The sequence below is a fragment of the Anopheles nili genome, chromosome 3, assembly GCF_943737925.1.
Source record: "Anopheles nili chromosome 3, idAnoNiliSN_F5_01, whole genome shotgun sequence".
Classification (NCBI taxonomy): Eukaryota; Metazoa; Arthropoda; class Insecta; order Diptera; family Culicidae; genus Anopheles; species Anopheles nili.
The window spans coordinates 11,094,013-11,121,002 of record NC_071292.1 but is presented as its reverse complement, the minus strand read 5'-3'; the positions used below and the strand labels follow the sequence as shown (position 1 = coordinate 11,121,002).

At 46.2% G+C, this 26,990-nt stretch overlaps 6 protein-coding genes across 6 annotated transcripts; 1 reads left to right on the top strand and 5 right to left on the bottom strand.

Moving 5' to 3' along the window:
* Nucleotides 1-936: 936 nt before the first annotated feature.
* Nucleotides 937-4,433, bottom strand: LOC128722711 (Krueppel homolog 1-like). Its single transcript, XM_053816386.1, has 4 exons — nucleotides 4,269-4,433; nucleotides 3,728-3,904; nucleotides 2,104-3,547; nucleotides 937-2,069 (listed from the first exon to the last, which is right to left on the bottom strand). Exons 1-4 carry the CDS (start codon nucleotides 4,431-4,433, stop codon nucleotides 937-939), a joined length of 2,919 nt encoding a protein of 972 aa, XP_053672361.1.
* Nucleotides 4,434-5,047: 614 nt separating this feature from the next.
* On the top strand, nucleotides 5,048-6,325 carry LOC128723335 (protein arginine N-methyltransferase 6). The gene is made up of 3 exons (XM_053817064.1): nucleotides 5,048-5,177; nucleotides 5,243-6,126; nucleotides 6,186-6,325. The coding sequence occupies exons 1-3, from the start codon at nucleotides 5,106-5,108 to the stop codon at nucleotides 6,307-6,309; spliced, it is 1,080 nt and encodes a 359-aa protein (XP_053673039.1). The 5' UTR covers nucleotides 5,048-5,105; the 3' UTR covers nucleotides 6,310-6,325.
* Nucleotides 6,326-6,353: 28 nt separating this feature from the next.
* Nucleotides 6,354-8,598, bottom strand: LOC128723334 (gamma-tubulin complex component 4 homolog). The gene is made up of 4 exons (XM_053817063.1): nucleotides 8,533-8,598; nucleotides 8,014-8,465; nucleotides 6,554-7,951; nucleotides 6,354-6,492 (listed from the first exon to the last, which is right to left on the bottom strand). The coding sequence occupies exons 1-4, from the start codon at nucleotides 8,596-8,598 to the stop codon at nucleotides 6,354-6,356; spliced, it is 2,055 nt and encodes a 684-aa protein (XP_053673038.1).
* Nucleotides 8,599-9,325: 727 nt separating this feature from the next.
* Nucleotides 9,326-14,882, bottom strand: LOC128722708 (guanylate cyclase 32E). The gene is made up of 17 exons (XM_053816384.1): nucleotides 14,817-14,882; nucleotides 14,187-14,317; nucleotides 13,991-14,102; nucleotides 13,723-13,905; nucleotides 13,214-13,331; nucleotides 12,973-13,119; nucleotides 12,643-12,887; nucleotides 12,422-12,574; nucleotides 12,010-12,347; nucleotides 11,815-11,929; nucleotides 11,687-11,753; nucleotides 11,214-11,622; nucleotides 10,976-11,145; nucleotides 10,725-10,902; nucleotides 10,522-10,662; nucleotides 9,797-10,455; nucleotides 9,326-9,720 (listed from the first exon to the last, which is right to left on the bottom strand). Exons 1-17 carry the CDS (start codon nucleotides 14,880-14,882, stop codon nucleotides 9,326-9,328), a joined length of 3,627 nt encoding a protein of 1,208 aa, XP_053672359.1.
* Nucleotides 14,883-19,535: 4,653 nt separating this feature from the next.
* Nucleotides 19,536-22,536, bottom strand: LOC128727380 (D-3-phosphoglycerate dehydrogenase). The gene is made up of 6 exons (XM_053821290.1): nucleotides 22,430-22,536; nucleotides 22,280-22,330; nucleotides 20,934-21,088; nucleotides 20,250-20,602; nucleotides 19,961-20,179; nucleotides 19,536-19,887 (listed from the first exon to the last, which is right to left on the bottom strand). Exons 1-6 carry the CDS (start codon nucleotides 22,511-22,513, stop codon nucleotides 19,751-19,753), a joined length of 999 nt encoding a protein of 332 aa, XP_053677265.1. The 5' UTR covers nucleotides 22,514-22,536; the 3' UTR covers nucleotides 19,536-19,750.
* Nucleotides 22,537-23,983: 1,447 nt separating this feature from the next.
* LOC128722706 (cytochrome c oxidase subunit 6A1, mitochondrial-like) lies at nucleotides 23,984-24,320 on the bottom strand. The gene is made up of 2 exons (XM_053816382.1): nucleotides 24,302-24,320; nucleotides 23,984-24,231 (listed from the first exon to the last, which is right to left on the bottom strand). Exons 1-2 carry the CDS (start codon nucleotides 24,318-24,320, stop codon nucleotides 23,984-23,986), a joined length of 267 nt encoding a protein of 88 aa, XP_053672357.1.
* Between the last annotated feature and the right edge of the window lie 2,670 nt (nucleotides 24,321-26,990).

Here is a 26,990-nt window from a genome sequence, read left to right as displayed (position 1 = left end):
ACTTCCCCTAACCTGCGGCGTAATCACTTGATCAGTAACTTTCACAGTAGAATGTAAAGCATGTCTTATTATTATTTAAGCGCGTTGCTTTGTCGAAAGTGCATCCATGCACTTTAGCTGAAACGCTACAAAACTGCGCAGCAATTTTCAATCGACACTTTGTTTTCGGCTGAGTTTTTTTAATATTTAACTGAATAACTATAAATAACGAATGTTTTCTCTCAATTGTATAATAAACAATACTGATATTTCTTTGTTTTATAGAATATAAAACAAAAGTTGTGCTAATGCTTTGACACTAGCTACGTCAAATTTGACCCGATTATCCTTTATATATGTTCCTATAAAAATCATAGCCGTTAGATTATAGCCAACGCTGTAAGCTATGGTTTAAAAAGAATTAGGGCCGCACAATAGTACATTTAATTGTTTACTTACTTCTGTGACGCTGCATCCGTTAAGTGACCTAAGCCTGCTTGCCAAAATCAACTGGAATCGTTTGTAGTTGATAATTGTTTTTTGGCAAATGCTTCAACACATACAAGATCTTATTTTAATTATATTCACGTAATTTTATACAGAGCAATTATATACGATGATAATTTAACTCGATTACTTCCCACTTTCATGTAGTGGCTACAAAAAAATCAAAATAATTGTCTTGCCGAAGTTTTTTTTATTATTTTTGTTACATAATTCAGAAAATATCTGATAAAAATATGACGAATAATGATATAAATTTGCTCGATTTGAAATGTTCGAGTTTTAAGATGAATTAAGTCTAAAAACTGATTCAAAAAACCTACAAAATAAAAATTTAAGAAAAAAAAATTATAGATCTATAAAATGGCTTAACACATATTAAAAACGCATACATTAGCTCATAATCTGAATGGGTACGTTCTGAGAGTACCATCAACGATGTTCGTTTTCGTATTACATTTTGCCCTTCACTTTGCTGGTTCGAGCCATCATTTGCTCCTTGCTGATTTTTTGCAATTTGACCGTGTTACCACCGAGGTTCACCTCCATTGGCGTAGCTGCAGTTGTCGTGCTGGGTTTTAAGACTCGCTTCTGGGTCCGCTCGTTTATTTTGTCTGAGCTGTTGCTGACGGATGCAGTCCCAGCTTCTTTCGATCCTTGTTTGCTACTCGCACCATAGAGCATGGAAGGATTTAGCGTTTTTCGGCTAAGTGCTGGTCGCTTGCTTGGAGTCTCCACCTCAGTATCATCTTTCTCCGCAGGACGTTTTTTGGCAACTGCAGTTGCTGCGCCCGGTGCGTATGTCCTTCGTATCATTCCCGTCGATTCGCGTGACTTTATCGCCTTGGATGTCGATGCCGCGTTTTCCTGACCTCTGGAGATTACAACGGCACTAGTCGTAGGTTTCAGTTCTTTTACATCCGTTATTTGTTTTTCAGTCCGAACGTGTTGCTTTGCAAGCATTGTAGTGAGATTTTTTAATTCCTCCTTTTTCAATTCCTTGACATCAGCTGCTTTTGCTTCCATTGGTTCGGTCGGTTTCGGAACCTTCGGTGGTCTCCCAGGACCTTTCTTGACGGCCACGCTAACCGGAGGAGCAGCTTCTTTTTCTTTCACCGATATTTTCTCTTCACTTTCCTTTGCTAGATCGGATGTGCTGCTCGAGGCACTAGCCGGTGTCGGCCTTTTAACTGTAACCCCTTTGGGTAACTTTTTCAACATGTCGGATATATTTCTCTGTGCCATTTTCTTCTCCGCCGCCTGTTGATTTCGTTTGTAAAATTCTTCCATCCGCTGTAGGCGCGAGGCCTTCGCATCCAACATTGAGGCTGCTGCCGTTTGAGCTACCGGTAGAGCTACCATATGAATTTTCTTCGGTGGCGAAGAACAAACTGATGAGGGCTGCACCTTGCTTATGGCGTCCGTTAACGATAAAACATCCTTTGTAGATTTCTCGTCAGTGCCAACAGGCGATAGTTCTATTTCTGTTATCTCGTACATTTCCCCTTCATGCAGAGGATCGGGAACCAAGGTAGATTCATCTGGGGATAGGAAAACCCGAAACGTGATATTCTTCGAAAATTGCCCTTTCATTGAACAAGTTAGCAACTAATGTCTTACCTTCTGTGGCATCTAAATCGTTGGTTTGTACTGCTTCATCGTCAAGATCTTCACCGTTGATCTTAATCTGGAACTGATTCCCGTCCTCTTGGATAAGCTGCTTATGTTGCAATTCCGATCGTACGTACGCCAACTCATTCAAGTGCTGATGGAGGCAGTGCTCGTCCAGCTTGGCCTCGCTCGTGTACATCAGATCGCAATAATCGCACGCGTATTGAGAATGACCCGAATGCGTTTTTATGTGCTGTGCAACCGTTCTCTGATCCTCGAACTGTTCACGACATAAAGGGCACGTGAAGTTCGTGGACGTGTGATCCGCTGAGTGCCTCACCAGTTCGTCCATGCTGTTGAACAGCGACTTACAGTCGTTACATTTGTACTCACTCTGGCCACACGCATTGTGGCTACGCAGATGCCGTGATAGATGGTGACTCAACAGGAAAGATTTCGTGCACAATCGACAGGGATATGGACGATCGCCCGCGTGGGAGCTCAGGTGACGTGATAATTTTACTGGCGTGAGAAAGCTTTGCTCACAGTACTCGCATTGATACGGTAGTACTTCCTTGTGCACCACTTCGTGTCTCTCCAATCCCTGTTTGTACGCAAACTGCTTCGGACAGGAGGCACACTTGAACGGACGATTCTTCTCGTGGTTCTCTATGTGCTTGATCAATTCCTCCTGTGACAAGAAGGTACGTTCACAAAACGTACAAATATGCTTCGGTTCGTCTTTGTGTATTGCCTGATGGCGAGTTAGCAGCGTTGAACGCGAAAAAGACGCCCGGCAAATCACACAAACGAACGGCCGCTCGCCGGTGTGCGTGGCAAAGTGTTTGGCCAAATCGTACTTTGAAAAGAATCGCTTGGTACATAAATTGCAAGGATAATTGCGCTCTCGTTTGTGATTGAGCTGATGGATGTCCAGCAATTGCTTCAGCGGGAATGTACGTGTACACTCGTTGCATGGAAATACTTGATCCGGTTGGCTTTCGGCAACACTGGTTGTTGGGACAGTGTCGTAGGTCACTAGCATCTCTACCGTTCCTTCGCCGGTAGCTACAAATTCTTCTTTGACCTTTCCAGTTGCGGAATTGACGAGTTTGTTCAGAATAATGGGCGTATCCTTGGAGTTACCAGGGGACTTCTGTTTTCCATTTGAATGTGTTCCCGTGCGAGCGTTGTCCGGTGTTGGACGCTTAACAATTGGAGTAGATGTTCTTAAAGGACTATCTGAAACAATGCTTTGTTCTACGTCCGAAGCCTGTGTCGTTGATGTCACGCTGTTGATAATCAAATTTCTCTTTTGTGCTTGTTTGATATTTTTTAAATCGATCGGACTAAGCTTCACGATGGTGCCACTCTTTTCACTTTCTTTAATTTTTTCAATGTTCGCAGTAAGTTTAGGTTTTGCCGATGCATATTGAGGTTGTTTTCCGTTTGGCTGGAATTATAGGAATAATAAATTTGAAATTATACTGCTTATCGACATGCTGTCACTTTGATATACAACGTGCTGTCAAAAATTGACGTCATCGTCGCTGCGACGCCGATGCTCGGATCTTTTATTAATGCGTACAAGAAAAATACGTGCTTTGCAACTGATTAATTACTTTCCACTTACCAATAAAGCCATCAGCTCCTTGGGAATGGATTGCTTCTCTGGCAAAATTCCTGTACTTAAGAATGATTTAAGCTGAATAGCGGCGTTGTTGCACATCTGCTTGAACTGGTAGCAGTATCCCATAAGGACCCTGCAATTTTCACAAATCATACCTGGCATACCATCCTCTTTGTATACCTACATTATGGAGAAAATTAAACATAAAATGTAGTAATGTGGTGTTTCAAAATTGCATTTCCACTTAAAGCTAGCAAAAAACCCACAATTCAAAGCTTGTCGAGTTTTCATGGAAACGAACCATCCACAGGGGGCGCAAAGAAATAGCGAAGCTGTCAGTGGGTACAATAATGAGCAGCATATGCCGCCATGTTTGCTACAATCTCGCTAACAAAAACGCCGGAAAATTAGCGGGTTTAGCTAGAGCACACATTTGATTTCGGCGCGCAATGGTTGTCCGGATAATCTCCTACTTAAAACTTTTCCCCCGTTCACTGTTAAAGCGCCTGGCGTGAGATCCATAGCTTATATTTTTCCTACATACCTCTAATCCAACGCAAGCCATTATTTGAAGTTCTAGCGGAATGCCTTTATTATGCTCCTGAGCTGCGTAGATTGAAGTCAGGCGAACGTCTTGCGACAAACAGAAGCGACATGCTAGAATCGTGTCCAGCATATCAGATCGCAATCTTTCAGGCACGATTTCCATGGTAGAGGCTATATTTTATTGATCTTTCCACAAGCTAAGGAGCACAAAAACTGTTGCAGAAGCGCGTTGGTTGCTTTTTGACACTGAAAGCGAAAACACAGAACGTAGAAGACACAGCATACGAAAAATGTTGCTTTTCGCCGCTCTCAGATGTTCTCACAAAAACATCGCATAAACGCTTCCACCCTAGTGAGAAACCATTCTTGTTATCTCATTTTCACATCAAGCGTTTTCGATCTGGAACGTTTGTTTTTCTAGAATTGCAAAATAAAGCAAAATTTTGTTAAATCGATACGATAAATTAGGAAAATTAAAACTCTAACGATTAAATAAACATATTTGTCTAGCGATATATATTTTTATTAAAGTGTTGGAAACTCTCGCCTTCCAATATAAACCTCTAAACTGACAAAAACAAATAACAATAAAAACAGCAAATAAAGTAAACATTCAAGAAATATCCTATATTATATCTATATAATCTAATTATTTTAAAAACTTCTAATCAAAACACAGAGATCAAAAATGCATATTGAAGTGTTCAGTTGTCTGTTGTGAGTAAGTTATACATTTTATCGCACATCAGACTCGAATAAACGAATTTTAAAACGGCACGCAATCCTTGTCATTTGAGCACTGCAAAACGTGGTTTCCTGACCGCGTTCTTCAATTATGGAAACGACCGATCGCAATCAGCAATCTGCCGATCCGGAATCGTATTTCGACAGTTATGAAGACCTCAAGGTATATTTTCGCAGGCGGCTGTTTAATCAAACATATTCGATTAATTCGCGTTTCGTATATTGCAGATTCATGAAATAATGCTCGCTGACAAACCCCGCATGGCTGCTTACCAGAAAGCTATTGTCGGCAATCGGACTCTGTTCGAGGGTAAAACAGTACTTGATGTCGGGGCCGGCACGGGCGTACTGTCCATATTTTGTGCCCAGGCCGGAGCCAGTAAAGTTTTTGCTGTAGAGGCGTCAAACTTGGCTCGCCTGGCTCGAGCCGTGGCTGAGGAAAACCAATTCCAGGATGTGATAGAAGTGAGCGAGTGCAAGGTAGAGGATTTCAAACTGCCGGAAGGTGTACGAGTGGACATTATCGTGTCCGAGTGGATGGGATTCTTTCTCCTGCACGAAGGCATGCTCGATTCGGTGTTGTACGCACGGGACAAATTTCTACAGCCAAATGGGTTGATGTTTCCGGACACTGCGACGCTTTACGTTGCGCCTTGCAGTGTACCAACACGATTCGATCAGTGGGAAAACCTAGCAGGTGTTAGTATGCGCTGTTTCGGAAGAGCACTGCGCGATCAGAACTCCGGAAATCCAGAAGTATTGACCGTCGCGCCGCAACACCTGTTGCACGAAGGACACATTATTGCGTGGTTCGATCTGATGGAAGTATCTTCCGAAGAGCTAAACACTTTCGAAGTTAAGGATGTGCTAGTGGCGCAAAGGACGGGCAAATTGCAGGGGTTTTGTATCTGGTTCGATTGTACTTTTCCGGGCAACGAACAGGATCATCACATGCTGGAGCACACATCACTTTCCACAAATCCATCTGCTCCGGAAACGCACTGGAAGCAGACCGTTATTCCACTGCCACAGGAAGCATGCGAAGAGCTGGAGGAACGAGACCCCGTTGCGTTTAGTCTTTCGATGACACGCAATAAGGAAACGAAGCGAAGGTAATGAACGTATTTCTAACGATTCAACGCAACATCCACCAACTGTTTCTTTTTTGTAGGTACGATCTACAATTAACATTATTGGATCCAGAGAAAGAAGAACATCATCTACCGTGTGAATGCCACATGACAAAGTGTATTTTAATGAAGACACACCTGGAAAAAATGCAAGTGGACACATAGCGTATCAATAGTGCAACAAAATAAACCGACCTTTTGTGGATCGATTACGATGTGGTTTGAGTGTGTGAGCTAAACCAATGGTTAAAATCCAAACGAAGCAACAACTGCGATAGAGGAGCACTGCTCGGTCCCGCCTTAAGACCAATCAGCAGCTTGAGCAATGAATCGACATGGTTCATAAATCTGAAAGAAAGAAAACAAGTTGATAACCCGGAACATTGCAGATCGAGTTGTGGGGACGCACCCTTGCTCATAGGTAACGAACTCCTGCCGCTCGACCTTCGTCATCGGATCTTTGCAAAGCATGCAAAACGTACAGAATCGGTCTACGATCGAGAGGATGCTGTCCAGGATTGTTAGCACTGGGTTTTCCTGAACCTGTATTACACCTCCCATGGAGACCGACGTGCCCAACGAGGATGATTCGCCGGCAATCGAACTGTTCAGCAAGAAGCACAAGCTGAGCACGTTCGCCTGGAAGATGGTATGCGCGCGCTGGATACGCTCAAAATCTGCCTGCTTAGCCGAGTTCGTTATCGCTGCCATCAGGATCGCGAATTGGCTTTCCAGCACGTCTGCCTGTAGATAGTACTGCAGATTGTTGATCAAGAACATGAGCTTGTTGCGCAGCTGAACCACTTCCGAGTTGTGTTTGATCCGTTTCTCCCGCTGGTACGACCATATTTGTAGCAGATCGTGTTGAATCTTTTTGATGCGTAGCAGAAACCTGAACATTTCGTTGTACCGATCGAGGACACGTGGCGAGAAAAGCAGATGAAGTGGCCACTTGACTTTGTACTTAAGCATGATGTGTCCGACGGCGCTCTTGGTTTCGTAGCAGAAACTCTCCTCGATCTCGTCCTTTCCAGGTAGTTCGAATGAAAACTGTTCAATTTCCTCCCCGATGTTGATGCTATTTGCGGCCAGCTGCAGTGCTCTATTTAAATCCCGCGTGGTGCCGTCGTTGATCTCCTTACCGATGAGCAGCTTCAAGGATTGCGTTTGCGTGAGAAATTCAGAAAACAGCTCTCCCCGCCCGAGCAAGAAAAAATCCTTCATCAGTCGCAGTTGGCGTGCCAGATCTGCCTCCTCGATGACAATCATCGACATATGCTTTGTGACCTGGTCCTTAATTTCGTCCACTAGGTGCTCAAACTTCGTCACATTGAGATTCTCTTCGTTTTGTAGCTGATGAAACTTGCGGAACAACTCTTGCTCGTGCTCGCCCCATAGGTTGTCTTTTCCTATGGCCGCCGCCAGGGACACGCCTTTTTTGCTGTTCTTGCCCTTGCGAGAAGCTGTCCGTTCGATCATATATTGACGTGGATCGAAGTGGCACATCAGCACCGTTTGTCCTACGAACAGCACTTTCTCGGCCCAACTAGCAGGAAAGTAGTAGGGAAGCATTTCGCTACGGATTTCGTACCGCCACAGCTCCGAGTTGATGCTGGCACTGTCGGAGAATGTGTTAACGGAAGTTTGAGTTGCCTGTTGGGAAACCAGCCCACCCGTTACGCTGGACACTTTTGGGTTGCTTTCGACCTGCTGAATGAAAAACTCCCCGTAGTGATCGACAAACTTTCCGTGCATCAGCCAGCCGTACAGTTGCTTGAGAAAGATAACGTATACCGATTTTTGGATCCTAAAATGAAATTGGGTGACATTAGGCATTTAATATTAGCTTAGAAGCGAATTTTATCATACGTTTTCACAGCCTGATAGTTTGCATCGTTTCCGTGCATGCAGTGCTGTTGCAGATAGGGTAGCAAGGCGCAACCATGTATCCTTTGCGTCACGACACCACTAATCAGCTGCAGAAGAAATCCGAACAACGACCTATACTGACTCACGTGGTGGAAGATGAACATAAGCGAGAGGTTGGGACGCCGCAGGTACTTTGCCTCCAGTTCCACCACCAGATCGCGATACGGTTTCACCACCAACTCTAGCCCATCGACGAACGCCTGCAAGTACAGACCTTGCGGCAAAGGTTCCTCCGTGGGCTTCTGCTGCTTCGGTTTTAGTAAGCCCGCTGTAAGCGTTCCATACTGTTGTGTGAACTTTTTTATCTCTTTGTACTGGTTCGCTATGCGGATCAGTTCCTCAAGGATATTGATTTCACCCGGGTGCAGAAATGTGGAGGCCACCTCTGGGATCTAAAAAATATATGATACATATGTTGGGCACTGGTTGTAGGTATACAGTTGAACTTTTTATGCTTACGGTAAAGTTTTCAATCGGTAATTCCGCATTTGAGGAGAATAGTGTAAATAGAATGTCGTGAATCATTATCAGATGTTCCACAGAACAACATCAATCAGTTCGCAAGCCGGCCAATCGTGATACGTGTAAAATTCAGTGATTTTGAATCACGGAGCAATTAATCAAAAGCTAGAACTAGCTCTGCACATAATAACCAACGCTCTGAAATAACAAAAACAGTCAATTGTGTGATTTAATTGCGCTAATAAATACAATTGCAAGACAATAACAAACCGATTCGGTCGCGGTACGCAATCTCAAGCTGTGTAAAACTTACCTAGATGGAAAAGCTTCAAGCGATTGCTTTTTTTTTAACTTTCTACTACTGAATGATGCTTAGCAATAAAAACAGTCTATTGAAGATTGAAATTACACATTTTTAAACTACGTTGTATCAACAAATTGCAAACCAGCCGTACGCGCGCGTACACTAGTCCTTCGTTAGCCTAAACGTCAAAAGGGGGCATTCAAATTTCTGCTGTCAACTTCAAAACGGTTGCGTTAACCCAACAATTGCATAAAATAAATCAGAATAAAGTACACAACAATACAAAAATGGGCATTTTAATATTCAATTTTTAATTAGTACAACGATAAACACATCAAAAACATTAATTGGCATCACGGGAATGGTATAATCCTACTGCACGGGAATGGTATATCCTAATGTATCAAATACAATTCAAATTCTTTCCACGTGTCAAAGTTATGAAACCATTGCGGAACATTGCTCTACTGGTAGTAGCAAACTCGTTCACTGCATGAATGTGATTTGAGGAGCTGATCGCGGCTCTCGAATCGTCCGAACAGTCATTAAATTGTCGTTGTAATATTCTAGCAAACAGTTTCGTTGTCGGCACGTGCAGATAGCTTCATCCACGCCGTAGCTTCCGTTGATGATCGAAAGCCGTTGTGTGCTGTCCGCCATAGGTGTGTTGCCCACGTGCACCTTTCGCTTGTGACAAATGTAACATCCCAAGTTCGAGCCGTTGTGTGCGAGAAAACTAATCGACGGAATTTGTTGATCGCTGGAACTATGCTGATGAACGTGATGCAGCGCTGGAATGGTATCGGAAAGCATACGCCTTAGCGACGTTCGGCTTATGCTAGGCTGCGGCTGATCGGGCGTACAGAGCAAATCTGGGATGGCTAGAAGAACGTCGAAAAGTTACATCACAAGTCAGCACCTTGATATTGAAATCACATCACTCGTGAAAGCTCATACACTTACTCAAACTCGTAATAGCGTCGTTTGAACCAAAACGATCCATCCGCTTCTGATCATCCTCACCAAGCAGCCAGTACGTTCGCATCTCACCTTTTCCCTTAACCTTAATGATGCCACGTTCTTCGCATTTATAGCCACCGAGTTTCTTCAGAAGCCCGTACGTCGCCGACGAGATGTGAATTTTCAATGCCTCTCCGTTGCTTTCCATGCGAGAAGCCGTGTTAACCGTGTCACCGAACAGACAATATCGGGGCATTTTCAATCCAACAACACCCGCCACGCATTGACCGGAGTGTACCCCTATGCGCATCTGGATGAACTCTCCTGGTCGATGGCGTATCTCGAGGTTCGAGATCGATTTTAACAGGTGCAGTGCCATCGAGGCGATCTCACCCGCGTGTCGATCTCCATTCCGAAGAGGAAGTCCCGAAACTACCATGTACGCATCACCGATCGTTTCCACCTTGTACACATCGTAGCTGGAGATGATGAAGTCACAGCAGGTGTACAAATCGTTCAGCATTTCGACTACCTCGAACGGGGTGCTTTGAGCGCACAGCTCCGTAAAACCCACCAGATCACTGAAGAAGATGGTGACGCAGTCAAAGCATTCGGCCTCCACCCGTTCGCCTCGCTTAAGGGACTCTGCGACACTCCTGCAGACAACATATGGGAAAGGTTTAGGTAATATAGAGACGCAACATTCTCTAACCTTGACCTACTTGGGCAGCATCCTTAGCAGAAGTGATTCGGTTTTTTTCTTCTCCTCCGTGAGCTGATTTGTTCGCTCTTGCACGATACCTTCCAAGTTGTAGGCATACTTCTCCATAATGGCTAGCATGTTATCGAAAATGTTTGGTTTCCTGCGAAGGATGTCATGTGAGAGTGGAAATGCTTCAATACCGTCAATGCGCCGAGTACTTACAGTCCAGCTTGCATCGGTTTCAGCTTCACTCGTACCAGTCGTATATCTGGCCGATCCTCTGGATCTTCCTCCCAGCACGAATGGAGCAACTGTATCACGTATTCCGGGGCATCGATACCTCGAAGTGATGGTCGAAATATGCCCAGTTCTTCTGGGGACATAACCCTCGCGATGATGTCTGGTAAAGGTAAACAAAAAGTCAATTTTTCGGGGTGTCCTAGTGTGGATCATGATTAGGAACGCAGAAAAACCTTGCCATCTCATGTTAATGTCCCCCCACGGACCCTTTCGGCCGATGATTTCATACAGCACAATTCCAAACGAATACACGTCGGCTTTCTGCGTCCCTCTGGGCAGACAGTTGGGGTCTCGCAAGATCTCCGGTGCCTTCCAAAGGCTTCGCCTCAGCTCCTTCTCGAATCTAGAGATCACCCGATCAACAACGTTAGCACGTTTGCGATCCCGATCGTGTTTTCAAAATATGCTCACTTGCTTGGCTCCTCCTGACAGGATTTGAACTCGTGCAACCCAAAGTCCGCTATTTGTGCAACCCACCGGGAATCGATGAGGATCTTACTCGATCGCAGGTTACCGTGCGAACCGACGTCACTGTCGTGAAGGTAGATCAACCCCTTTACGATATCGCTCACCAACGACGACACGAACATGTGATCCAGCTTCAGATCTTCGTTCGAGAGGACATCGACGAGGCTTCCGCGGGCACAGTACGACGTTAGTATACTCACCGTGCCCTGATCGATCGATGCGCCGATGAAAGTGATCAGGTTCTCATGGCGAATTTCGCGCATCTGCTTCAGCTCCTTGCGGATGTTGCGGGTAATGTCAACGGAGCGTTTTTGAAGATACTTGATCGCGACGATGTTACCACGGTGAAGGCCTAGGGTAGTGCAGAAACACCACCTCAATACATGTGTTCCACCAAAGTAATTAAATATTCTTACCGATGGTTGTGTAAGCGCGTTTGTTTGAGTCTCCCGCGTTGCTGACCATAATGCTCTGTTGACAAACCTAACAAAAGACCGCAATGAAATGAATCCTTTAAAGGTCCTTAAGATCATTTTCTACATACCAGATTCTTGCGCAACTCGTTGTTGTACAGAGCGTCGGGTGATGTGATCAGGATAACGTCCTTCATATCCACTTTCCACAGCAAACACGCCAACGTTTGCTCGTAACGGTAGTGCCTTGGAAAGAAGAGAATTCGAATCTCATCAGCGCGTGTGTCCTGAGATAATAACAATTGGATCCTTTCAAACGTTCTTACTTGAAAAGGATGCTGGTGAAAATGGTCATAAAGAAAAGTACAACCAGCGCACCGCAGATATATCGCCAGTCTTTCGCCTTTGGGCGGCACTTCTCGTTGTAAAACCCGCACACCGGCTCAGCAAGCGGTGGACGACCCTTTAGCCACATGATGGGCCGGTTCGGGTTAAGATAGCGGAACTCGGGGAGAGTTGTACTAGTTGTTGCATTACGCCCCCCGTACGCAAACAGCGCCACCGGTTGCATCGACATCTGGAGCGAGTTGTTCACCTTGTCGTCCTTTTGCAGCGCCAGAACCGAAAAGTTTCCCTCCGCATCACCGTTGGCATCGATGTAAACCTGGCAAGGTGAACGAGAAAAACCCGCACGATGGACTGGATGAATGAGCCAACATGCCACATGCTTACACTTACGTCGAATCCTTGGATCGAGTGGTACGACCGGTTGAATATATGGCGCATAATTAATCTTCCATCGGAGATGTCTCCACCATCGCGCAGGACTTCGGTCGCAGCCCGCGCGTAGATGACGAGCGCGTCATACAGGTACGCGCCGTAGATGGGCACCTGTGAAATGGAGACGAGGGGACACTAGCAAGCCACCGAGGTTTACCCATCGCAATCCCATCACTCACCTTTATCTCATCGAAAATGTGCTTGTTGAATGGCAGTGGCACGTGGAAAGGATCCTTACGCGAGTACAGTTTAAACTGGTGGCAGAGTTTGCGATACTTCGGGTTCATCGGAAAGAGCGGCGAAATACGCAGCACCGACTGGAACGCTTCCTGCAACCGTTCTTGGTCCTTGTAGTTGTTGCGCTTTCGGTTCTGGTGCTTATCCTTCGCGATGCCGATGTACTTTTGGTAGAAATCCGAATACTCTGAGGACAGGACGAAGTCGAATCATGTAGGATAAATGACGGGATGCAGCATGGATAGTGGACGAAATTATAACGCACTGTTTACCTTGATAGATGTTTCGCTTCATATTCGGATCGTAAATCTCATCGTCAATCGATACCACGACGTAATCACCCGTGCTCAGAAGCTTCCGATTCTGCAGACATCGCACGAAGTCCACCATTTCGATGTGATCCCCAACGAAGACGTAAACTGGTTCGTTTCAAAAGCAATACAGCAACACGGAGCCGTTCATCAGAGTGAATATATTACCAAGAATTGTTATGTTCAAATTTAAAAATCATACCACGTGTGTTCCGGTAAGTATCGTCCACTATCTGCTGGAGCTTGTAGATTTTCGACGGAATGTAATCCGAATAGATACGAAAGTGATTCAGCGTCAAATTGTTGGATTCCGCTTGGAGCTAGAAAAGTGAGCAGAGATTCATAATCAAATAGTTAGCTACAGCAGTAAAAAACGAGCATTTAAGATTCATTCAACACTGGAGTATGTTCTGCTTAGTTTTCCACACCACTGACGAACTTTTTTCATTTCACTAGCGCCATTCTCATAAGCACATCAACAATTCCCACTGCAACAGAGCACATCTAATTCGATTGCATCCGAAACGCAAATAAAACAGACCGAATCCTTGGGGAGACCGACGATTGTTGGATCCGTATGCAGTTTTGCCGCTCGCGGTTCATATTTCACCCAGGACGCACTAATTTCATGCCCCATATGAGGTGAGGCACTCGCTCCATACAACACTCAGAACATCCTTCGGAGGACGCGCGCATTCACTTCCACGTTACCTTGATTGCGTGAGCGATTTCCATGCTCCAAGCCGGATGTTTTCCAGCCACGATGGTGAAGCAATGCCAATTGTTGGCCAGCAGCAGGGCAGCTACACTTTTCGACACCTTCGTTGCCGGTGGCAGAGTCCTGGCGAAGCTGCTGTACACCGCCTTGTCTGACACGGCGATATCGGCGCATTTCTACATATCACACACCGGCACAAGAAACAATGATTAGCATCTCGTTTTCCTCCATCGAGGGTGTGAATAATGACACCACACTCACATACGATATCATCGGTAGGTTCCAGGCCGAAGCAACCAACGCCTCAGAGGTGCAAGTTTCATCCGGACCGATAAACGCCACGATGCCGCTGTCACGCATTTCGGTCATCTTCCTGGCGAAGAGATGTGCGAAAGAAGCGCTTTATGACGACCGAGTGGCATCTGACACTGCTATCAGAGCAGCGCTGCATACTCACTGGATCGGGAAAGCCTTCAAGGACTTCTGAGCGCCAATGTCCACCGCACGGAGGCGCAACTTTTTACCGGGCAGCAGCGAGGAATCGTTGTTGATCGTCTCTATCGCCAGGAGTAGTGCACCCAACACCACCTACAGTGAGGATGCGATGCAGGACGAAATAGGGAAACATCGAAGGATAACGAGGGTGAATTACAGGGTGTGTCCAAAATTTTAATCGATTTCGATTGCATGACCACAGGGGGTTTTACGTGATGTCCAAAATAGACGTTTCAATCAAGCGTTTAATAGGGTGTGAAACATATGGAAAAAGGACATTGCAAATAATGAGGCAAGTTCCAGGAATAAATGCTTTCCCTTAAATTTAGGGTAGTGGAAAACCCGAAAGAAAACTGAAACAATGGCAAAACATTGTGCAACAATAGTGAACCTGACGTGGACCTATCCCCAGGACGTTGGATGATTAGGTTGATAAATCACAATTATCCTGCGGCCCTTGCATGTCTGCGGCACATTCGCTGCGTCCCCGAGGACGAACGTCCATACACCTGCACGTATGCACACCTTCACCACCCCCAGATCAGTGCAATCAAGTTTCAATTCCGCAACCTTGACCGGTTGCTGCACCTACCTTAGAGTGCACGTAGCCAGCGAGAAAGCCCACGTACAGTTCGTCTCCTGTTCGGTTACGAACCATCGGCGACGCCAGTGCGAAGGATGCGTTCCCTCGAATCAGCCCGTCGACGTTACGAGGACAATCGCAGGACATTCGTGCGATGGCCGACGCCAGGGTGGACGTTCCAAATGCGATCAGTAACATCGGTACCAGCGGTCGGTACCGGGCCATCATCGTCCTGGCGCGTCCTGGATGTACGGTCGAGCTGCGAATGGATGCGAATTTTGCAGTCCCATTAGTGCCGGTTGAGGGCGTTTTTGCTGGTTAATTAATTGCAACTTTTTCATTTTTCTTGCATAATTCCGACTGGGAATGGGCAAGAAATAGTTTGCTGTCGAACGGAATATCTTGAATGAACACCGTGGATGATAGTTAATCAAATTAATGCAAAACATTCGATATCCGAGGGTGCCCGAGCAAGGACTCGAAAGGACTCTAAAGATAGCTGTATTGCTGTACCATAAAAAAAGGTGAGCGTTGAGACAAGCCGAGAGCCGGTGATATTTTGATAGTTGGCAGGTGAGCAGCTACGAGTTCGCGAAATTTGAATATTATAATGGACGCTTCAACGCTAATGGGAACGTTTATGAGACTCAAATGAGGTTTTAATGAGCGAACGTCGGATGGGATGCACGCTACACCAGAGTGTACGAGGGATAAGGGATTTTGTTAGCAAATTTGCTGCTCATCGAGCTGACGTTCTCCCTCAGTGAGCTTTTCCCAAACGTGGCAGACAACGAGATATGGGTATGGAATTACATTGAATTAGATCCTTTATATATCAACACCTACTAGAGACCGCTGTAGAAATGCCACAGAGAATCCATCCAACTAGAGCGATGACATATATAATCCTCGTTTATGAACAATTTGGTTAAAAATACGTGGAAGGAAAATGATTCCTGTAGCCGGTGTTATTGCTTTTTGAATTATAAACCCTCCGGACGTAACAATTGTTACTTTCTCGCGTGTGTTTGCCAGCTCCAACCGCACTCGGGCATGGTGACAGTGATAAAGGGTGACGATGCGGATTAAGGGCGTAAAATTAACCTCTTTCTACCGCAACCAGTACGCACATGCTCCGCCTGCAGGCCGTGGGCCGTAAAGTAGAACTAGAGTAGTAAAAATTATGATTATTACTAATGGTCCCACAGTCTCCTGCATCGGCGGGTTCGTTATGCCATCGATCCGGCTCCCCATGTCCTGGCAGCAGTCATGTACCGTGACCGTGAAAGTCAGCTCGGTACCAGTTATTGCAGCCTGAGCAAACGCGCTGGCAGGAAATAATCCCTGTTGGATTCATGCGTTCGCACATAGTCTCTTAAATGTCCTCGTTGCCGGATCGCATTGATATACCGAACGACGGTATGGATGTTGGGTCTTGATGTGTCTTGGATCCAGCCAGGAAAGAGAGCATCCTGAAGAAGCGTACCTCTGCCTTTGAAGGATCGTACGCATCATGTCCCGAGTGTGGAAGGAAATAAATATTTGCACCACAAGCACACAAAAACTGCTGCTCATCCTTTTCATTCAACAGGACGGCAACATGACCTGAATGGGTTCCCGTTCTGCTAAAAACAAACAGTCATTGCCTTTTTTTGTAGGGTCGGTGGAAAAAGATATCCCTTCGACGTGTCCTGTTTCGGCGCAAACTTGAAAGATCGATAGATATATCTTAATTTTCGAAGATAATTAATTTGTTTTCCAGCCCCCCCCCGGCGAGGACCGCGTTCGGGCAGGATTGGAGCACGTGGCCCAGCAAAGGTGCAACATGATGACGTTTTGGGTGCGGGCTCATGCCCTTTGCGGGTGGTTTAAATAATTTATTGGCCCATTAAAGACGCTCGCTCGATTCCGTATGACACGCTAGGTATGGGGAAATTATCTTTGACGTCGTGCGATTAAGGTGTTCGATTGGGTTTGGCGAGGCAGAATGGGGGATTTATTGCTCTATCGCAAGGATTAAATTGTCCTCCTGTGTGGGAGACGACGGGTTAAATCGTTTCACATGGTAAAACTTTAATGGAGCTGTAATAGTTGAGCTAGAACTGCGAATAAAAGGGGTGACAGAAACCGCCTTTGATATTAAATTTGAACCTCTCAAACCGTGTAAAAAAGCTTGGCTGTGCCAATTTGTCACTTCACTTTGTCACTTATCGCAGAGAAATTCGCAGAATTTCACTCATATAAAAACCATTTTCGTCCTTCTAGGACTCACGCAAATTATCACGATGTGTGCTTCCGTTCGGCGATAAGGATTTAATTTCGTCCTTGCAACGTACGTTTATTGTTTCGTGGCAATCAAACTTTTTATTTCCTTAAATGAACTTTACGATTATGATACAAAAACTGACCTATGAAGCTTTCGTTTAGTGATTCTTTCTTTTTTGTTAACGTTTCTTTTGACCGTGCAAATTTTCATTTTCCATTTATTTACGCACAAAAGCAGATAACGATAAAACCGATAATTACACAACTTTCGCCACCGGAAAAGGAGAGAGCAAAAAAAAAAATGGAATGAAACAAAACGCTGCCATAATGGTTCACCACCGTTATCGTAATTAATCCACTCGTGAAATCCCGCGGGGATGAAACACAGCACGGGGTCGTTTCGCAAACGCATCGCCCAGTCGATCCCATCCCTGACCGCGTTATTCACACCACACTTCCGGTCGCTAGCAGCAATCCCACGGAACCCCGGATCCCCGTTGTAAAAAGTCAATTAAAAAAATAAATAAAAAGCAAAAACCACTGGCATACACACCCGAACGAGGATACGAAGATTGGGGACGTTTTTTGCTGCCAACTTTTCCACACCCGCTTACTGGTTACGATCTAATTGACATCAATTGGTGAGCTAATCCTGCGGGACGCCACTGGCACGTTCGATTTTATAATCCTTTTTTCCCCACCCACCAACGGTGGTGGGTGGTTTGGGAAGGCGTTTGCTTACTTTGGCACCGTTTGCACTGCACGTGTGCGTGTGAGTTGGCTCCAATTAAACGTTATTGGAAACTTAAAACCCCATCACCGGTACGGTACCGTTTTCACTTTCACCCGACGGGGAACTTTTGGCCAGGACCTGTAGGAGCCTGTCGGCACGATGCTGGGGATGAACGTGAACTGGCCGTTGCCGGCGTGGGCACTTGTTGCTTTATATACACGCCGCAGCAGGAAGAAAAACCTCTGCTGGTGAGAGAGAGAAAGAGAACACCGGCCGTTTTTCCGGCTCTTGCGATCGTGCCCGGTCGGGTCCTTTCGGATTTTCCGCCAGCGTTTTTCCTCCAACGGGACAGGATCACGCGCGCTCAGGAGCTCGTTTTCGAGCGGAGAGAAATCGCACGTGCAACGCGGTTAAAATGGCACGTTCGCGCGCACAAAAGCGGTTACTGAATTCGCTCCAATCGGGTTGGTGATGGCGATGATAATGTGTGGAAAGAATGATTAGAACATAATTTACATTGGACTGTTTGGATGGTTTTGAAACCGAACGAAGCAGGGTGTTTTTTTTAAATAAACTAGGAAAATATTGTAAATTCGGTTTACTAAGAAGAAAAATTATAAGTGTACTAAGTGTCGATTATTATACTCCGAAAAAAGCTCAATTGTACCGCTAAAAATTGAATCAGCACGTAATCGAGCTCAAAACGGCGAGCTCGTGAAAGAATTTATTTCATGGTACGCATCAAAAAGCGAAACAAATTTAAGCAGAAAAAAGACAGTCCAGTTTTTCGCTGGAAAACTAGCTCTCAATATCGTGCTGCATTTGACCAATGCCGCCCGGAAATACACCACGCTCCATTACTTTGTGTATGCAAGCTTGAAGGATTATTGGCGAAAGGAAGGAAAACGACACAAACATACCGCCAAGATTGGTTGGTGGTTTGTGCTATTTTATGCTTTCCATCGAGCACCAACGAGATTGCGGGCGGAAAATGAGCCACGCGGCCTCTCGAGGACATCGGGAAATTAAGTTGACGTTATGGAGGAAAACTGTTTTCGCGTGGCCCACTCCCAACTGCACGGGCCTTCTTCGGAACCGGACCAGGTTCCAGGTATTTGCCAACCCGTTCCGCCAGCCAAGGAACACACTTCCTTGTACCGCTCGAAAGGCTTTCTTTCTCGTCTGGCATCAAACGGGAAAACTTGCGGCAGAGGTATTAACTTTTCGTGAAGCGAATCGACAACGAATGCCAGGAAAGGAAAGTGTCATTGCACGCTCCGGTAGGTAGGGTATTGTGTGGCTATCACACGGCATCAACACAAACCGAAGATACCGCTGATACTGTTGATGACGGTTTCAATTGAAGGAAGGTTGGTTTGCGTTCCGCAAGAAGAATCATAACTGAGACTCGTCCTTGACGCCTGCTTTGGTCGCTCGTTGCAGCTGCAGCTGTAGCTTCTCGATGATGTTATTTGCACTGAAGGTGTAGCATGGTTTGGTCCCCATTTTTCGTTATTAATTTGGCGAGTCTCACCCTCCCAGCAAGGACACTCCCAGCTCGATATTTGCTTGATAAATGAGCGTATTATCGTTTTCTTGCCACCGCCGGATGTGATCGAAAACGGATCTATTTCGGGGCGCCCTTCACCAATAAGTGTCACCTTCGGTGAGCCTGCGGCGTCTAGTTCGGGGGAGCGAATGAACGAACACACATCCTTTTCGCGCTTCATGCTATCATTTATTTGTCCCAAGTCCCGGAGACCCCTCTATTTGTCAAAACTCCAAGCCGGTTTCCGATTTCACGCCACCCTTGCCCATTTTGGATCCAACTCAGGTCCTGACGTCATACATTCACGTCGATCGACCGGATCCGGATGATTGATTTTGGCGGGCATTCGGCAAGTCCACCCCCGGGTGGCCCAGAAATAGCGCCGGTGAATTCGATTTACGCGACTTTCGACAACAGCTCGCGGTTCACAACACCACCGTATTCCGTGTAAACTTGCGACTTTCCGGTAAGGGCGACGAATTGTTCCGCCACCTCGACGGCAACACGCACCTGTGCCTCGGCCGTACTGGCACCTACAATAAAGGGAGCGTAATTAGACGCACGAACCGGCGACGTAGGGCCTGGTCCCTACGGTTGATGACTTACCCAGGTGAGGCGTTGCGACCACCTTCGGGTGATTGATGAGCTTTCGAGTGGTGTCCGATTTCGGGGGTTCCTCCGGGTACACGTCAACGGCTGCACCACCGCACTGGCCACTTTCGAGGGCCGCGAAAAGGGCCGCCTCATCGATGATGCCACCACGCGCCACATTGATCACTCGTACACCTTTACGGCACTTCGCCAGGGTCGCTGTTGAGATGAGATCTGGAAGAGTAGCAGTTGGAGATGAGCACTTTCTGGTTCCATCAACCCTGAAGGACCCTGAAGGACTTACCACGGGTGGCCGGTATGAGTGGCGTGTGGACAGTGATGTAGTCTGCCAATGGCCATATTTGTTCCAGCTCCATTTTCTCGATACCAGCGGCTCGGGCCTCAGCCTCAGTCGTGATGGGATCGAATCCGATCACACGCATTCCAAAGGCATTCATACGAATGCCCACCTCACGCCCGATCCGGCCGAGCCCAAGGATGGCGAGGGTTTTGCCGTGAAGCTCCGTGCCGGCGTACAACTTCCGGTCCCAGCGGCCTTCCTTCATGCTGGACGCCGCCGGACAGATTGGACGAGCCAGCGCCCCGATCAGGAAGCATGTTAGCTCGCACGCTGAGATCGAGTTGCCACCGGGAGTGCTGTGGTAGGGGGAAAACGAAAGTGGGGAGTTAGTGTCTTGGGGTGAGAGATTAGGGAACCAGATTAGGGGTTGATTGAGTGGAGTGATAAGCCTCGAAATCCCCAGCCACTCAATTAGACCTAGCGAATGAACGAATGTCCGGTTGCCATATGGAATCAGAAATAACGATTTTGAGGCATTCTTTTGAGAAAAACAAACATTTTTCCATGGCAGGAGGCGGACTTGAACATTCGAACAAAGCAAATGTGCTGGAAAACGAAAGAAAATCGCATTTTCTAAGCGCCTTCTCGAAGCTTATACATCACTAACATCTCCCGTCGGCTACTTACTTGAGCACCAGCACGTTGTTCCTTGTGGCCGCGTCGATGTTGATGTTGTCCACGCCGGCTCCCGCTCGTCCGACGGCTTTCACCCTCCCGGCGCCCGCATCCAAAACCTCTGCCGTAATTTTCGTGTCCGACCGCACGATGAGGGCGTCATAATTCTGAAGGCGAGGCGAGAAAAGGCAACAACGAAAAAGAGATGTAATAAAACAACACACACGCGTCACCCCCGGGACGATTAGTTTTGATGGGAAATCTAATTCCTTAAGGCGATTGGGGGGTTGCAAAAGAAGGGGTGGGGGGGGGGGGGGTAGTAAGAAGACCCCCCGCCCACCACCCCGGCTGGCACATAAAGGGCAGTGTTGCTATTTGCTTTCCCGTGGACGCTTTCGACCACGCGAACTACTCATCCGTCACCCTCCGGATCGTGTTTAGTTCTCCGCGGGAAATCGCCACCGGGCGGGTCACGAGGGTTTTCCACGTGCACATCCCTCCACTCCACTCGCGGGATTGTTTACTACGGCCCCATATCCGTCGCCGGCGGCTATTCGTGACGCGGCGGGAAGCAGTTCGATTGAATGTTGACGCAAGACCCCACATTCATTTCGCAGCGTGATTAATTGCGATGGATTGCTTTCGTGCGAATGAATGAAAATGGTGCGGTGGGTGGGATGGGTGTGATGGGTGGATAGGCGTAGCGCGGAAGGAAAATCAAACTCCCTTAGCCAGCTGGGATGGATTTATCGGACGGCGTATGAAAAGGACTCCGTGTGGTTGCGTACTGGAATGTACTACCGAAAAAGGAAAACACTTCTCGCGGAGGCAACGATAAAAGGGCGATAAAATACGCGAACGCGAGTATGCAAATAACCAAAAGTGGGCACTAAACGAAACGTTTAATTTTATGAACGGATCGTATTGAAGGTATTATAACCACCAAAAGGGGCTAAATAGGACCAATTAGCACTTGGTTCTGGTGCTAGAGGTGTTGAGTGCTTGATAACAATTTAAATAAAAAAGTTAGTGAAAGATGTTCTGTAGGATATCGTCCTTGATGCCAATTAATACGTTTAAAAAAGAAGAAACAGAAGTGCGTACAACAACCTCTCTTGTAATGCAAACGAAATGCAAACAAGAACACTCGAACACACCGACATCTTCGTTGAAGTGCAGTTGTCGCATCAAATTCAAGCGATTCAAGCGATTCAATCGCATCGTGTGCATTTGACTTCCACAGCACGCTCATTCCTCCCTTGCACTTGTCTCCAATTGCTCACTTAACGACCCGGCTCACGGGCGAGGCCCTTTTCGAAGGACGGTCCCTGTTCCGGCACTCCACTTCTCCAACTCACCTTAACCTCCTTGATCAGCTCCGCTTGCGACAGCTTCAGCTTGTAATCCACCTGAAACGGAGACGAAATTCGACGACGTGTGTGGTTAGATCGCGTTCCAGGACCTCCCGCCAAAAAAGGACTCTCTCAGCAACTGGAATTGAATCTCACCTCAATACCGTGATCCTGCAGCAGTTTGACACATGCGTTATCGACGGCATCGCACACAAGGACACGCTTAATTTCCACAGGCATTTCGGGACGAGTTTTAAGGACGACACGGGGTTTTAAGGACGAGTTTGTGTGTGTGTGTGCTGGCAAAGGATCGCGGGTGGTGAAAGGCAGGCTCGATCGGTCAGCGACTTGTGAAATGGAGAAAACGACACGTTCTAGAGACGACACACCACAACTGCACCGGACGCAGAACTATGTACGGTTGAAGCAGATTCCGTCCCTGATACTCGGGAGCGGCTCAAATCCAGTCAAGGCTCTCGACCTCCAGACCGGCTACGCCATACGATCGAGTACTCGAGCAGGACGGCAAGCACTCGACAGAGCGAAAGCGAGCAAGCAAGAAGGAGAGAATGTAACGAGATAAACGCCTAGACGAGTCTAGGTTCAAATGGAAATGGAATACCACCGGCCGGTTCCCTGGCCCTTCCCGTCTGTGTTCCTCCACCGGCGAACAGGGCTGAGGTTGGGTTCCCGAAGGGCGGGACGCACGGAAGGGCGAAAGAAGAACCTGTTGTTGTTTACTAGCCCGTGGCCAAGCCAGGGCACGTTAAGTGACGTCCTACGAGGGAGCATCCGACGCGCTAGTTGTGGCCTTGTGGAGCAGAATTGAGTTCTCCCCCGACTCGGTACGCACGGTTCAATTACATGCACTTACCGTGTTACCGGTTTCCATGCGGCTACGACACATGAAGATCGCCACTCCAGACCGGGGTGAGTGCTTACGATCATCTTGAGCTGCACTGTGGGCAACTTGAGTGAGTGAGGCTGGACATTAACGGAAACGCAACATGTTAAAGTAAAACGGCGTCCTAAATGACGTCGCGTAGGAGAACTTCCTAGGAATCTTGTCTTGTTTCCGTTGCGGTTCTCACGCTAAGGAAAGAGGCCAGTTACCAAGGACATGCTTCTTCACGTGTCCACACGCGGGCCTACCAATCCTCAACCCAGCATGGAGTGCTAATCATCGCCTTATCGGTTGGTTTGCGATTGTTTACTCGCCGTCGATCGGTAGAATGCGAGAACCATCGTCACTGGGGCAAGTTTGCTGAACGAGCGATAAGAGACGAGTCGCGTGAATCACGCATCACTCTCACTTGGCGCTTATCGGTGTTTCGGCGTGGTGAAAAGAAGATCCGTCCACATTTCTCTCGTCATGCAACGGACGAATTTGCTGATGCATTTGTCGCCAGCTGAAGTAAGCGAGAGGACGTTGAAGATTTATTGCTTCTCTTCTTGGGGAATATTAGCAGAATTGGACAAGACAGGAGCCTCTAATGGGACTATTAGCCAAACAGACCGTCCTTCTTCAACTCCGCTATCGTAAGGAGCCTAATGAGTTAATAAACAGACAAGGTCATTTTCCAGCTTGCTCATTTCCACATCACAATGCAAATAGTAATAGATCAAAATGAGTTACTGCCTCTAAGTATTGAGAAGATCATCAATTGTTTTCATGTAGTATAGAAATTATTACATTAAAAATTAGGAGTACTATTTTTCGTATCCATTCGGTAACGCGTTAACTTCCGGGTTGTGGAAAAGCGATTTCACGCCATCACCCCAAGGAAACCGCTTGTTGCGGATGCACAGGTACTCGTACTGGACGAACTTCGGTCGGACATGGTGGTGTTTATCGTGCTGATGCGCTAAGTACACGTTCGTAAAGCACAACCCAACGGATGGCAAGGCTACCAATAATGTCATCTTCTTCCAGAACCTGTATCCACCCGGCGGATGCCCTGAATGTAGTAAAAAACACGGTACAAATAAAATTGCGTTGAGGATAACCAACATATTATCAGGACTTACTAACCTGTACTTTGGCCATCTGTTGAAGTACGCCTTTGGACAAGCCCCACCAATGTTGTTGGCTTAAACGGTATTAGCTTAGACCACATGTCTTCCGATGGATGTCGTATCCCACTGGGGATTTCGGAACGGTTGTTGAAGTTGATCTGCCAAGAAAAATGGGTTGCTTCGATGGGTTGTTCGAGTTATTTATTTAGATCAGTTGGCATTTTGCCAGGCTACTACGAGCCATCAGCCGGAATTGTCTGTCGTCAGGTGCAGTTCTAGCAATTTCTTTTGCTCATCAGTTTAGCTAAAAAAATAATATACGCTAGATAAAAATCATTGGTAACCCAAAAAACGAATACAAATTCAATTCATTTCCAAATCATATTTTCCTTTATTTTATACAAAGTTTTGTTTTATCCATTTACATACAATATGGGTCTAGTAACGATTGTGGGTACAAATGGTTTTAGCGTTCAATGGGTTTTACGTTCTTCGTTCATTTTACTATCACTCACCGCATAAGCTTCCGTGGTTAAACGTGTGTACTCTTAATGCATCTCGGCACATTCTCTATACCTTCCATGGTAATATCTCAGCAACAACCTAAGCCAGTACAACAACGGTTCCTTTCTCTCCTTTCGATTGGCCTCATGTTTTAGACACTGGGACAGCTAGCAGTATGGTAGGGAATGATTCGCTGCAAAACTCATGCGCTCTTGATCTAATTTTGGTTTTGTATATTCAACAGTTTGTAGTTTTACGATCTCATTCCGCTTTGTTGCGTTTTCGTTTTGTTGTTTGTTCAACCATCTGCATTTGAACACAATTTGAGACCGCTTTATTCGACAGATCTATCGCAGGACCGCGTGTACACGATGCTGAACTAAGGAGCGATCCTTTGCCTCCGTTTCATCATTATTTTAAATGTGTTGTTGCATACTATCCTATTGCAATATGTCGTGCAATAACTCGATCCCTCTGACTTTTTTTCCCACCAAAGAGAAACGAAGCACTAAGCATGGTTGTGCAGATTCTCGTGAACGGTTCTCTGCTCTGCAGAAACCAGCTGCAATTGAACGCAGTTCAACACACCAACGCATGCTAGAAGCAGCTGGAAATTTGGGGGTTACTTTTAAAATATCAAATCTATCTAGCGGGGAGTCTCTATCTGTTTCGATCATGATCGCCTCCCAATGCTTTCTGCGCTTTCGCCCTACCTACCGGTTACGCTTATTGCACACGATATTGCACTCCCAAAAAGCAGGTGTAAACAGTTATACAAAAATAGCAGTTCTTAACCGGGGACTACTACCCACTATCGGTGTTGGTTGGTTGTTGTTTTATCTCTCCTTTCCTACGTGTAGTTCCATCCCGCTTACGAAACACGTGCTATTAAGGTACAAAATTTTAATAACGGAAAAAATTGATTAAAAAAACTACTGGTTTGTTTGCTTGCCTGCTGTTTTCGAAAAACAAAGAGCACTAAAAATGGAAACAATCCATCGGTTTCCGGTTTCTTCCTTTTTTGTTTTGCCATGGCAGCTGGTTTTGATGCAACACATACAAACATTCATACATAGTCATAGTTTTACGTGGTGGGGGAGTTTATGTTTTAGTCTATACCTTTTCTATTTTCATGACTTTTTTTCTTTTGCAAATTATGCTCCTGGAACGATTCTACAATATTGGATCGCACATGTAATGCGGTACGCTTTACAATCTTTTACGGTGCATTATATACGTCTCTTGACGAAGCTTGCTATACGTTTCCACTGGTATGTAACTAGCCAATACACTTCCCATAAAATCATCGATCGCTTTTCCAGATGTGCAAGGATATTAGTGACGCAATATCGTCATTCCGTACTCGTAATGCCTTTCTAGGTCTCACTGTTGGCCGAACTCGCCAGATAAGTCATTCGTTATAAAGAGAAGACGAATTTTGGCGTAACTTTGCTTAGGCAGTGTGTCAGTGTACAATCGTACAGTCGCGAACATGTAACCGCGTAAAGAATCAATCGAGCTTTAGCAATTGAATGACATCGACTCATCGACGGGGTGATCGTGTAAATCTGGAAAGATGATCCGTACCGTGAGATGGCCCGCAAAAGGGCATACAAGCCACCGACGTATCTCAAGCGTTGGTGAAACGATAAACGTTTTATAAACCGTGTGGTGAACGCGTTTTGGAGCGGTGCAGACGAGAGGTACACAGAAGCGGAATATATAAATAAGTGAAATCGTCCCACCCGGGGAGGGAAAGCATATTATATACATATAAAGCTCGAAAGTGGCGGTTCTTCGGCTAAACGCACATCAACCGGCCACCAAAGAACAACGTCGAGCGAATTTGTTTGTGCAATGCAGCTTTGCAACGAGAGAAAATTGGTAGAAACTTTGCAATTACAACTAGAAGAGATTTCTCGATAGCCCACTCGACGCACGAAACCGGCGTGTGCGAGGGAAATTCGTGGCGATTTTGGGATGATATAGGAAGAAGTGAAGTGGGTCTGAATGATTTGATAACTTTCAGAGAATTTTCGTAGGTAATTTTATCTATTGCGTTCACGAAGAAACATCGATGCACAAGAGTTGGTGCCCATGTTCGCGAGCGGAACCGTTGGTGCATCATCGTTCAACCGTTCGTTAACAGCTTGTCATTACACATTACACATTCATGCTTACAACATATGGTCCAAAA

Coding starts and splice junctions, on each gene's coding strand:
- LOC128722708 (XM_053816384.1), bottom strand. CDS start 14,882: ATGGTTCGTAACCGAACAGGAGACGAACTGTACGTGGGCTTTCTCGCT. Junction 12,888..12,972: donor GAAGCGAAACATCTATCAAG/GTAAACAGTGCG, acceptor TCCTGTCCTCAG/AGTATTCGGATTTCTACCAA. Junction 11,146..11,213: donor TGTCAGGAGGAGCCAAGCAA/GTGAGCATATTT, acceptor GGTGATCTCTAG/ATTCGAGAAGGAGCTGAGGC.
- LOC128723335 (XM_053817064.1), top strand. CDS start 5,106: ATGGAAACGACCGATCGCAATCAGCAATCTGCCGATCCGGAATCGTAT. Junction 5,178..5,242: donor ACAGTTATGAAGACCTCAAG/GTATATTTTCGC, acceptor CGTATATTGCAG/ATTCATGAAATAATGCTCGC. Junction 6,127..6,185: donor AATAAGGAAACGAAGCGAAG/GTAATGAACGTA, acceptor TCTTTTTTGTAG/GTACGATCTACAATTAACAT.
- LOC128723334 (XM_053817063.1), bottom strand. CDS start 8,598: ATGATTCACGACATTCTATTTACACTATTCTCCTCAAATGCGGAATTA. Junction 8,466..8,532: donor TACCGATTGAAAACTTTACC/GTAAGCATAAAA, acceptor TATATTTTTTAG/ATCCCAGAGGTGGCCTCCAC. Junction 7,952..8,013: donor AACTATCAGGCTGTGAAAAC/GTATGATAAAAT, acceptor ATTTCATTTTAG/GATCCAAAAATCGGTATACG.
- LOC128727380 (XM_053821290.1), bottom strand. CDS start 22,513: ATGCCTGTGGAAATTAAGCGTGTCCTTGTGTGCGATGCCGTCGATAAC. Junction 21,089..22,279: donor AGCTGATCAAGGAGGTTAAG/GTGAGTTGGAGA, acceptor CCTCGCCTTCAG/AATTATGACGCCCTCATCGT. Junction 20,603..20,933: donor AACAACGTGCTGGTGCTCAA/GTAAGTAGCCGA, acceptor CCCCTACCACAG/CACTCCCGGTGGCAACTCGA.
- LOC128722711 (XM_053816386.1), bottom strand. CDS start 4,433: ATGGAAATCGTGCCTGAAAGATTGCGATCTGATATGCTGGACACGATT. Junction 3,548..3,727: donor AGGAGCTGATGGCTTTATTG/GTAAGTGGAAAG, acceptor CTATAATTCCAG/CCAAACGGAAAACAACCTCA. Junction 2,070..2,103: donor CGATTTAGATGCCACAGAAG/GTAAGACATTAG, acceptor GTTCAATGAAAG/GGCAATTTTCGAAGAATATC.